This window comes from Mastomys coucha, unplaced genomic scaffold (genome assembly GCF_008632895.1).
Source record: "Mastomys coucha isolate ucsf_1 unplaced genomic scaffold, UCSF_Mcou_1 pScaffold11, whole genome shotgun sequence".
NCBI lineage: Eukaryota > Metazoa > Chordata > Mammalia > Rodentia > Muridae > Mastomys > Mastomys coucha.
The window spans coordinates 9,956,193-9,967,926 of record NW_022196893.1 but is presented as its reverse complement, the minus strand read 5'-3'; the positions used below and the strand labels follow the sequence as shown (position 1 = coordinate 9,967,926).

General features: G+C 53.3%; 1 protein-coding gene across 1 annotated transcript in view; it reads left to right on the top strand.

Annotated features, from left to right (window-relative positions):
• Baiap2l2 (BAR/IMD domain containing adaptor protein 2 like 2) overlaps positions 1-11,501 on the top strand; it is a 41,536-nt gene extending 30,035 nt beyond the window's left edge. The window contains exons 8-14 of the mRNA XM_031358096.1: positions 7,675-7,827; positions 8,100-8,238; positions 8,356-8,569; positions 9,951-10,073; positions 10,325-10,532; positions 10,871-10,914; positions 11,066-11,501. Coding sequence (XP_031213956.1) covers positions 7,675-7,827; positions 8,100-8,238; positions 8,356-8,569; positions 9,951-10,073; positions 10,325-10,532; positions 10,871-10,914; positions 11,066-11,141 — 957 coding nt within the window. The 3' untranslated portion in view covers positions 11,142-11,501. The remainder of the gene's footprint in view (positions 1-7,674; positions 7,828-8,099; positions 8,239-8,355; positions 8,570-9,950; positions 10,074-10,324; positions 10,533-10,870; positions 10,915-11,065) is intronic.
• The last annotated feature ends 233 nt before the right edge of the window (positions 11,502-11,734 follow it).

The window sequence follows — 11,734 nt, the reverse complement described above, 5'->3', positions numbered from 1 at the left end:
TGTAATCTTCATCTATCAGTTGGCAGGGTGGAGAGTCTCATAAACCAGTAGACCTTCATTCTTAGTTCCATCCTCATTGTGGATCATTCAGGAGGGGCAGGTATTGGGAACCAGAGCCCTGAGGCTCTGAGTTCCTGGAACTGGCTACTCCACCTTTTTGGCTTGTGGCAGAGGTTTTCCTTGCCCTCTTTTAAGTAAAGGTTACACATTAATACATACATTTCTATTAAATGCCCTCATTTTTAATTCTAAGATTCTCCAGCCTTTCAGTATCAATTGGGGCCCTGTGGGCAAAGGGTTAGAAGAGAGGTTGAGTGTCTCAGAGCAAGAGTGAAGGGAATCTGAGGACATGGAGGAGTCTCTGGGAAACAGTGTGGTGGGGTTGAGGGATGGCTCAGATATGTGGTTGGGATCTAATGGGTAGACATGGAGAAGCTGGACCCTGGATGAGGGTAGCATTGGGAAAGGACCATGGCTGATGAGGATGTGCAGGGGGCTGGGAAGTGAGAGTTTTGTTTGCCTCGGGAACAAGCAATGCCACCGTGGCAAGTGCCCAGAGACAGACAGAGCAGCAGTGTCTGGTGGCCATGTTGTTTGGAGCAATTGGCTATTGAGGGTCTGTGTTCCCCACTTTTTGGCAGAATATTCCAAGGGCTTGTCCTTGGTTAGCTTATAAGAGACAGAGGGCTCATGTAGGTCTGGAGGTGCTCACGTAGAGGTATGTGAGAGAATATACTTGAATATGTTTTGGGGGAGAAGAGAAGGAGTGGGAGGGGCAAGAGCGTCATCTCCAGGGGCCCCTAGTGGCTTCATGAAGAGACTGAGCAGCAAGGGGTGGGGGAGAAATCCAAGCAGCACACAGAAAGTAGTCAATGCAAGCAGCTCACACATGGTGTGTGGGGTGGGGTGGAGTAGGTGAGGGGCTCTTCTATTCTGGCTTGGGGTATAGTTCTCCCCTCTTGTGAGACAAAAAGGTCCCAGTGGGTGACTGATGGCTGGCCTATCTGAGCCCTATCTCAGGAGATCCTCTATCCCAAGAGGCCAGAGAGTTCAGAAGGGTTGAGGAATGGTAGAGACTGGTCTGTGGGGGAAGGGCTGCAGAAGAGCTGGGCATGCAGGGTACCCGGGACCTCCCAGGGGAAGACAAAGCAAGATTGGGATGCCGGAGTTAGGGGGTGACAGAAAAGAAGGCAGCAGAGGAGGGGGCAGGAGAGTGTGTACAGGTTAGTGACCATGGAGACAGAGAGAACAGTGACCTGGTTGGTTTTCCGGAGGTCCTGGACCTAAGTGCCAGTGGGTTTTAGTTGGTGGAGGTTAAAGAGGCTGTTTGTAGTAGTCCCATATTGATAGGCCTATGACCACGGTGAGTATGGGGTGTGTGTGAGAGGATATTGGTCCTGGATGACGAAGGCAGAGGGTCTCTCTGGGTTAAAAAGATAAGACCATGATGGTTAGTTATTGAGGGATCTGAGGTATCCCAGACTAGGGGCCTGAGGGCAAAAGGCTTTGGTGGAGGTCTGGTTTGGGTGGGGATGTCACCTGAGTGCAGGCTAGGAGGGAATGGAGGAAAATGGTGAATATTCTCAAGGGAGAGATGAATTTGGAAACCTTAAGCTTAGACAAGAGACTCTAGCCTAACAGTGCGAGTGGGTATTGAGGCATTAGGGTAGGAGTGGGTGAGGGGTGTGTGGCAGACTAAGTTAGCAGACTAAGTCAGGGGTACATGGTGGATCATGGGGAATGCCTGAGGCTCCTGTTATTGTTAGGTTAGTGGTTTGGGCTAGCCCACGCCACTTAGTTTAAAGTAAGGAGACACCGGCTTCTGTGTTTAGTATGAAAGGGATCTTTCTTCCAGCCATTATACCATTCTTCCTGAGTTTTGACAAGCCAAGATCAGACTTGGTTGGAGGCCAACAACTCAGGCCCTTCATTTGACCAAGACATTGCAAGAGGAATCTTGACAGAAGTTGTGGGGAGGGCATTGGCTATGGCCTGACCTGGAATCCATCTTCCAGTGGCCCCATTGCCCACAGCTGGGAGAGCCTTGAAAGATGGCCGGTTAGGACATGCCTCAGCCCAATGGCCCATTTGATTGCATCAAAAACAAGGACCAGGAGGCCGACCCTGCTTCCTGGGGACAGCGAGTGGCTGCTTAGGCTGGGTTTTGTTGAGTCTCTCTCTCTATCAGGAATTGGAAGCTGGCTTGACATTCCAGTCCTTTCCACGGTCTCTTTCTTTTTCCTTTGGCCTCATCCTCTCTCTTATTAGAAATCTTAAAAGCCATGTCAAGGTGCTGTTTTGAGGAGTTTGGGTCCCTTTTCTAGTCTTTGGATCTGTGTCTAATGTTTGGAGCAGACTGACCCAGGAAATGGATGGACATGGAGTAACAAGGAGTAAGCTCCCTCGAGAGAGGTGATGTCCACATTAGTACCTTGTTATTTCCCTAGTGAGATGGGACAGGATGAGTGGGAAATTTTCTGGAGCTCTGAGTGACCTCTTAATTCCAGTTCGGGTTCCTCAAAGAGACCATCTCCTCCCCTGAGAGGAAGGCGTGTTGATGGTTTGTCGGTGTGATCCGGGGCTGCCTTCCAGGTACTGTGATTTCTTCCATCTTGAGGGTAGAGGTTGGACTGGAATATTTACAGGTGAGGACAAAGACCTGAACTATTCGAGTGTGTTGTTTTCAGAAATGTAGTGGGTTTCCAGAGAAGAACCCACGCTTATGTTCTATGACCAGTGTGGAGGGCAGACGGCGAGGGGTGGGGCCGTCCCTTCCTGACTCCTTATGTAGAGGAAACATTATTGCCCTAGATCAGGCATGGGGAAGGGAGGATGAGAGGGTGGATGGTTATGGGGAGTGTCTGTCTACCAGGAATGGTGGTTTGCAGGTCCAAGGAGCAGATGTGCTGGGTATGTGGAGGGTAAGGATGAGGGCTGGACAGCAGGTGGATTACTATTGGCAGGGGTGGTGGGAGCTTTGTAGAGAGGAGGTTCGTTGGCTGAATCAAAAATCAGGGACCTGTGGGTGTGGCCACGTGTGGGCCAGGGTTTTTGTTTTGTTTTGTTTTTGTTTTGTTTTTGTGGTAGAGGAGGCTCTGGTGAGTAGAACGGGACCTGCAAAGAGAGCAAGAGAGTGAAGGGTGAAAACCTTCAGGCAAGGGGCACCTCAGACTGCTTGACAATCCATTTGAAAAAGTTGTCTAAATCCAAATGTCCACATCCAAAAATTCCCACTTGGAGCTGGTAGTGGCCACTATTGAGGGGGAATTGCGACCAGCTTTGAGCAGATAATGGAATGAGCCAGGTAGATGGAGCTTGAGAAGAGGGAGCACTTTAAAATTACCTTGGAGACTGGCTGGTGAGATGGCTCAGCAGGTAAGAGCATAGACTGCTCTTCTGAAGGTCATGAGTTCAAATCCCAGCAACCACATGATGGTTCACAACCATCCATAATGAGATCTGATACCCTCTTCTGGTGTGTCTGAAGACAGCTACATTGTACTTACATATAACAATAAATAAATCTTTAAAAAAAAATTACCTTGGAGACAAGCCAAGGGAAGCCTTTTGGGGTAGATAATTTAGAGCCCATTTTATAATTTGATTTAAATTTGGAATGAGAAGCAGGACTGGTGGGAAGTCTTATTCCATTGCCTGGGTGTCCCCTAAGTTTAGGGAGAAGATGAAAATGAACTTATTAGGAGGGATCATTCCCACTAAGACTTAGGGGAACCTCAAAGTTAAATGTGGACGTTTCTCAGAACCTCCAAGCCTTTGTGATTCAGAGAAGGAGTAGAAGCCCCTAGAACTTCTGGAGTCTGATCAGTGTGCCTCTGAGATACCTGGTCCTGCAGAATTTGGGTGCATGGATGGCAGTGATCAGCGTGGAGGTCAGAGTCTGAGAGAAGAGATAGAGGAAGATGGAGGGGGAGGGGTCAGAGGAAAGCAGAGATTGAGATTCTATTGGTAAGATTTGCACTCATTACTCATGAAGCCAGAGGTCACAAAGACCAGTGCTCTCAGGTCAGACTACTGGCTGTTTAGTGTATAGCATGTTAGAGCTCCCAAAGGAATGACCCTGCGATGTGGGGAAGGAGGGCTTTCTGCCTAGAAGACCTTGAAAGGCTTCCGGGTTTCAGCACTAGATGTAAGAGATATGAGGCAGAGATGCAGATTGACTCCATTTCAACAGGGCGAGGCTGCTCTACTAGAGCAGTGAGGGGCCCCAGCCTTCCTGCAAGGTGAAGGTCGAGTGCATTTGGAGAGGGTTGGTGGAACACACACACACATACACACACACACCACACACACACACCTACCAGGACGTTACAGCTAGCTTTTGTGGTTAGACTGGGAGCCAGGTTCCATTTCCTTTCATTCCTGGGCATATTGTTTCTGCAAGTGAAGCAGGATGCTCAGGCTGGGGTGGAACCATCCTTTATGGCTTAGAGCTATTGCCTAGTGTAGCCTGACTCAGGTCCTCCTGAGCCCAGGCCATTACCCAGCATATTGTGTTACACTAAAGAAGCAGAAAGCACAAAGTGACACTGAAGAAATGCAAGGGTGTCAGCATAGGAAGGTGTCTTTCCCATTTCCTCCTGCCTTGCCCAGCTCCCTGGTGAGTGACACAACCATCAAGGCATCTCCAGATGCAGATGGGAAGTGGTTGAGCCTAAGGACATGGCTACACTGCACTGGTTTATACTCTACTGTGGGATGCTCACCTTCTGGGCTCTTGACAATAGGCCAGGGGCTGTTCTTTTAAGCTTGGCTAATCAGAAAGTAAAATGACCTTCTGTGGAATGTCCCCTCCTTTTTGTTTTTGTGAGACAGGGTTTCTCTGTACAGCCCTGGCTGTCTCACTCTGTAGACCAGGCTGGCCTCAAACTCAGAAATCCACTTGCTTCTGCCTTCCAAGTGCTGGGATTAAAAGCGTGCGCCACCACTGCCCGGTTAGAACATCCCCTCTTCAATATGAGTTTTGTACATGAGCTTGGGATTGTCTCCATTTTCAGAGCTGTTTTTCTTCACTGGGACACATCATAATCTTTCCTTTCACTTTGCTTATTAATTTATGGACAGTTTCTTTTTTTTTTCTTCACACTATGCCCATGCATGTGTATAGTAGGGCCTGAGGTTAATGTCTGATGTCTTCCTCTCCAGTTTGCTTACTGGCTGTCTTAGTTGGGGTTTCGTTGCTGGGAAGAGACACCATAACAATGGCAACTCTTATAAAGAAAAACATTTAATTGGAGCTGGCTTACAGGTTCAGAGGTTCAGTCCATTATCGCCAGAGTGGCAAGCATGGCAGCGTCCAGGCAGACATGGTGCTGAAGGAGCTGAGAGTTCCACGTTTTGTTCACAGGCAGCAGAAGGAGATTGTGTGCCACACTGGGCCTAGCTTAAGTATATATGACCTTAAATCCTGCCCCTGCAGTGACACACTTCCTCCAACAAGGCCATACCTGGGGTTGGAGAGATGGCTCAGTGGTTAAGAGCACTGACTGTTCTTCCAGAGGTCCCGAGTTCAATTCCCAGCAACTACATGGTGGCTCACATCCATCTGTAATGGGTTCTGATGCCTTCTTCTGGTGTGTCTGAACATAGCAACACTGTACTCATATAAAATAAATAAATCTTAAAAAAAAAAAAAACAAAGGCCACACCTACTCCAAAAAGATCACACCTCCTAATAGTGCCCCCTCCCTAAGGACCAAACATTCATGTGAGCGCATAGGGACACACCTGTTCAAACCACCACACTGGGGCCAGGCTGTCTTGCTAAACCCAGAACTCGACTGGCCAGCCTAGCTAGCCTGCTTGAGAGGGAATCCAAGACCTCCCAATTTTTAGGGGTTCTGGGGAATTCAGACTCCCACCTTTAGCACTTCCCACACTGAGCCAACTCTTCAGTCTTCATTTTGTTTTCTGGCAAGGCTGGGGTGAACCGCAGGACCTGACACATGCTAGGTGAGTACCTACCCTGGAGCTGTGTCCCAGCCAGCCAACAGGAGCTTTCTCCTGTTCTGGAAAAAACCTTGGTGGTGATCCATGACTATGTAATACCCCAAGCTAGCTTACAACTTGCTATGCAGGCCAGAATAGACTCAAACTTGTCGCTACTCTCCTGCCTCTGACTCCTGAGCACTGGGATTACAGAGAGTGCCACCAAGTAGGCCTCCCCATCACCACCTTAAACTCCTGCTCCTTCAGCCTCTACCTCCTGAGCACTGGGATTAAGGCATTCACCATCATGCTTGGCTTATGCTGTGCCTGGGACGGAACGGAACTCAAGGCTTCATGCATGCTAAGCTAATACTCTACCCACCAAAGGACACCCCAGCCCTCATTTGATTCTTTTTTTTTTTTTTAAATATTGATGTATTTGTGTGTATGCATATATGTGCCACGGTGCCTGTGTGGTCAGTGGGTTCTTGCCTTCCTCCTTGTGGAGACGGGGTCTCTTGTTGCTTCGTACCCCAGGCCAGAGAGCCTGTCAGTCTCCTGTCTCCACCTCCCATCTCGCTGTATGAATGTTCAGCTCACACAATGGGCCTTTTTACTTGGGCCACCAGGCTCACCCTCTGAGTCATCTCTTCTTTTCACACTTAGGGGCTCTTATCCGAAAATCCCCTCTCCACTCCACTGTCTACTCTTAGATTCTTGCATGGTGCCTTCTCTGGGTTTGGAACTCCAGCTCCATTTCTGCCTTTTCCTTTGTTGCTGTTTAACGGGGCTGGGCAGGGCTGAGAAAAATAAGTTCTGCCAGGCCAGCCTTGATGTTTTAGTCCTAGCCAGGGCCTCTCAAATTGGGTTAAGGCCCTCTAAAACATCAGCCAAGTCCTGATGTGCCAGCCACACCTAAAGCTCCTCTCCAAGCTCCTCTGCTAATTACTGACATCAGGGAAACATGGTATTCACCCAGGCCTGCTGGACCAGCTGCTCTTACAACCCAGGGTCTGTGCTCACTGCAGTGGGAGACTGCTCTGAATTTGCCAGCAGTGGCTCCAGCTGCCAAAGAGAAATCCTTGAAAGGTGACCATAGGAGGTGCCTCTGCTGCTCAGTGAGGCCATCACTGATCTCTCTAACCCTCAGCATCTTCTGTGGGACTGAGGTAGTGAAGGGACCACTAAGAGACGCCAAGGAGATAAAGCAGGTGTCTTCATTGATTGATCTCTCTGCTTTATTAACCAAGGCAGAGTCTCCTTGATGAACCGGGAGCTTGATACTCCTTGGGCTCATCTAACCAGCCAGTTGTTCTGGAGACCCACATAAGGCTTAGACACTTTGCTTTGCTCAAACTTCCCAGTTTGCCCCCACACACACACACCATTTTTTTTTTTTTAAGTAGATAGAGCATCCAGCTTGCTCAGATTAGGACCCAGAGAGATGCGTGCATGGTGAAGGACCCCCTATAAAGCCCAGAGCCTGACAGGCCCATGATTTTCTTAGTTAGCAATGGGTCAGGGAAGGGTGGGTCAGTTGGTGTAGTTAACCCCAACAGATCTGGGCTGTCCCAGCTGCCTCTGCCAGGGCTGGGGTGTGGGCCCTTTTCACGTGAAAGCCAGGCTCTGGAATAAAATAAGAAGTGGGGTGCTTAAGGAATTCCCAAGATGTCACATCTGTAGGGCCCGGGGTCTGCGAGCCACACTTGACCCAGTGTCTCCCGCCAGGCCCGGGGGATGCTGCAGAACCGCGTGCTGCTATGGAAGGAGCAATCAGAGGCCAGCCGCAGCCCGTCGCGTGCCCACTCCCCGGGGCTGCTGGGCCCCGCGCTGGGGCCACCCTACCCCTCGGGGCGCCTGACGCCCACCCGGCTGGACATGGTGAGGCCCTGGCCACCCCCGCCGCCCTTCGCGCCCCCGCCGCCCTTCTCTGGGCCCTGGGCGCCGCCGCCCTGCGCCTGGAGCCCGCCGCCCCCTGCGCCCCCGCTCTACGCCGCGCCCCTAGCGCCCTGGCGCCGGGGGCTCGCCTCAGCGCCCCTATGGTGGCCCCACCGTGTCCCCAATCCTTATGCCGACGCCTGGGACTGGGGTTGGGGGCAGGGCTAGCGAGGCTCCGCCCCTCCCGCCCCACCCCCTGCCCTCTCCCCTCGCAGCCCCCGAGGCCCCTGGGAGAGTACGGCTCCCCCCGCAGCCGGCACGGCTCCGGCTCCTACGGCCCCGAGCCCGCCGAGGCGAGGTCCGCGTCCCAGTTGGAGCCAGATCGCCGATCGCTGCCCCGGACGCCGTCGGCCTGTGGGTACCTAGCACCCAAGGGTGCAAGGGGCGGGCTGGGAAGGGGCTGTAGGTTGGGCTTCAGCTGGAAGGATGGAGGATAAACTGCTGACAGAACTTCCACTCTCATCCCCGCAGCCTCGCTCTACGCTAGCAGCACCCAGCGCTCGCGGTCCAATTCCTTCGGGGAGCGCCTGGGCGGCGGGGGTGCCAGGAGAGTCCGCGCCCTGGTCTCCCACTCGGAGGGTGCCAACCACACGCTGCTGCGCTTCTCGGCTGGAGATGTCGTTGAGGTGCTGGTGCCGGAAGCTCAGAACGGCTGGCTCTATGGCAAGCTGGAGGGCTCGTCCGCGTGAGTGGAGCCCCAGGGTCTGCGCTCCACTGAGGTTTCCAGCGACCCCCCCCCCCCCTTCTCCAACCTCTGTCCGCCTCAGTTTACTCAGCCGCTCCTAGGACTGAGATGAATCAAATAGGAGGGCAAATGGGATGTATGGGCAGCGAGCTCTTAGAAGCGAGAGGCTCAACAAAACCCTTGCCTCCTGTGCGCCCCTCTGTGCCCTCCTGTGTGGGAGCTGAGGTAGAGAGAAGGGAGAGACCCTCCCTGCAGACATCGAATAGCTCACAGTCCTGAAGAACTTACTGGGGCTTTTCTACACCCTAATGTGGAGGCGGGAGAAGCAGACACCTTGGCGCCTCTACACAACCCGGAGCACAGTGTGGGACTGGTGGCCCACTACAGAGTATGCTGGGCTCTGGCTTTCTGCAGAAGGAGACAGGGTGGGGCTTGCCCTGCGCCTCTCCATTATATCTTCAATAGAGGCCAATGCATGAACCCTGAAGGGCCAAGAGGTGATGGCTGGGCGCACCCCTCCAGGAGTCTGGGGGTGATGAATGATAAAGGGACAGGTGTCAGAGGGTGAGGACAGGAGGGTCGTGTGGGTTCCAGGTGGAGGTAGAGTAGAAGACAGAGAAACAGGGTGGTAGGGGAGAGTAAGATGTGCGTGTGAATATCTGTATATACTGAGGGGGGCTGACTAGATAGGAGGTGGACTAATGGGTGACCCCACTGGGTATACAGCAGGAGGCCCGTGAGTGGCTGAAGAGGTGAGTTATGGGTGGGTGAGCAGAGGTGGGGCCTAAGGGAGGTAACATGGCTTCCAGTTAAAGGTGGAAATCAAGACTCGTCGGTGTCCTGTGGACCAGGAGCAGAGGTCACTGGGGGCCTGAACTGCAGGCTTGCCGCTGGGGCCATGGCAACCCACAATGCACCACAGATGATTTACAGAGCCTGGCACAAAGCCTACTAGTTACTGCCCTCCCCCCAGCAGGGTGGAGGTTAGAGCAAGCGCTTCCTCACTGGGGCTGGCTTGTTATATCAGCCACTTTTGGATGAGGGGTACTCTTTGGAGAATATTCTCCCAACACCTGCTGCCCATGGGCTTTCTGAAAGGAGTATCAGGACTGGTGGCTGGTCCTTCATTGCTGTGCAACCCACTAGCCCAGGCCGATTCCAAACCGGTGCTGAGCAGTGAGGCAGAGAAATAAGCAGAGGGCCGGTGGCTGAGGGGTGTCACTGGATGACCTTGAACAGCTTGCTGTCTTAGATTCCAACTGCTTCTCTCCCAGGTGCCTCAGCCCCTGGTGGGACAGGAGACTAAGTGCCACAGGTTGTTAGTCCCAGACTACTGGGAAAGCCATGCTGGCTCAAGGGCCCCTTGGTGTCCATCCTACAGGAGTGGCTGGTTCCCTGAGGCCTACGTGAAACCTTTGGAGGAGATGCCAGTGAATCCCATGAACCCTGTGGCCCCCATGAACTCCATGGCCCCCATGAGCCCAATGAATGAACTGCCTTCCAGGTACCTTAGTTGGTGGTGTGGGCCCCCTAGGGCATCCCTGCCTCTCCCCTCCAGGAGGCATCCATGAGATCATGGGTCTTGCCTCTTTGGTCTCTGGAGAACTGTGGCCCAGGTCTTCCACCTCCAATGATGATGTCTGTAGAGAGCTCACTGTGCCTCCTGTCAGGGCCCCTTCACAGTCCTTTCTCCCCAGCCTCAGGCCCAGCAGGTGGGAGGGGGCGCACCAGACCTGCCTACTTTCTCTGACTCAGGTCCTACCCCCTCCGGGGCAGCCACAGCCTTGATGACCTCTTGGACCAGCCAGGCAGTCCCGCAGCATCTTCAGAATACTGGAATAGTCAATCCCGCTCCCGGACCCCGAGCCGTGTCCCCAGCCGTGCCCCCAGCCCCGCACCCTCGCCCTTGCCCAGCAGCAGGCGCAGCAGTGTGGGCAGCATGGGGGCAGCCACTGATGTCAAGGTCAGCCTCACCTGTCCTCAGCTTGGCCAGACATATGGCATAGTCCAGCAAGGGAGACCTTGACCGCTCCTCTCCAGAGGATGGGAGGGAAGTAGTGGTGAAGGCGAGTGGGCTGCGACCACGGGGTCACCAGCCTTACCTTGCAGGGGCAGTGAGCCCCAGGCTATGGCACTGTGCAAAGCCTAGAGCTTAATCAACTATGAAACCAGACTTTTGGCTGCACAGTGTTCTCAAATCTGGCCCTGCAGGGCCTCTTCCTCCCCGTCCTGTGCTCTCCTGGGGTGAGTGGTGGGACCTCATCTTCCCTTCGCCTCTGAACCTAGCCTCCCTTCGTGCAGAAACTTACATCCTGGGAACAGAACCCCCCAGAGCTCTTCCCACGGTGAGTCCGGCGGGCAGGAGGCCAGATGGGAGCAGGTGACTCAAAGCAGGATAGCAGCAAGAAGCTGCCGCCTGGCCAGCTGCCTGGCCACTCTCCCTAGGCCCTGAGCCAGTGGGCATCAGCCCCCTTCACCCCAGCCTCTCCCCCACAGGGGTACAAATCCCTTTGCCACCGTGAAGCTGCGTCCCACTGTCACCAACGACCGCTCAGCACCCCTCATCCGCTGAGGCGAAGCCCTCCACTGGGGCCTGAGGTGGCCCAGTACACCTGCCCAGACTATTCCATTCAACAGCAGCAGCAGTGGATCAGAGATGCCAGGCGCCAACCCAGGGGACCATTCTTACCCCTCTTCCCCTAGCCCAGGATCTCCCTGAGGGCTGGGCTTTACAACGTGGAGCAGGCAGCAGGGGGTGGAGGCACAGAGCAGCTTGTTGCTTTCCGGATCCAAAGACTCTACCGGGGGTCCAGCATCTTGCCTTCCATCTTCTTTCTGCCTATGCCCCAACGGAAAGCACCCCCTCTCCCTCCTCTGTCTCAATTGCACCCCTGTTTAACTTTTGTAAATGATAAAAATAAAAGGAAGTGGGCACAGTGGGAGTGGAGGTGTCTGATTTGGGGACAAAGTCTTGGAGGTGGAGATCCTGTGGTGTACTAGCTGGTTTTGTGTGTCAACTTGACACAAGGCTGGAGTTATCACAGAGAAAGGAGCTTCCCTTGAGCAAATGTCTCCATTTGATCCAGCTGTCAGGCATTTTCTCAATTAGTGATCAAGGGTGGAAGGGCCCCTTGTGGCAGCTGTCAGGCATTTTCTCAATTAGTG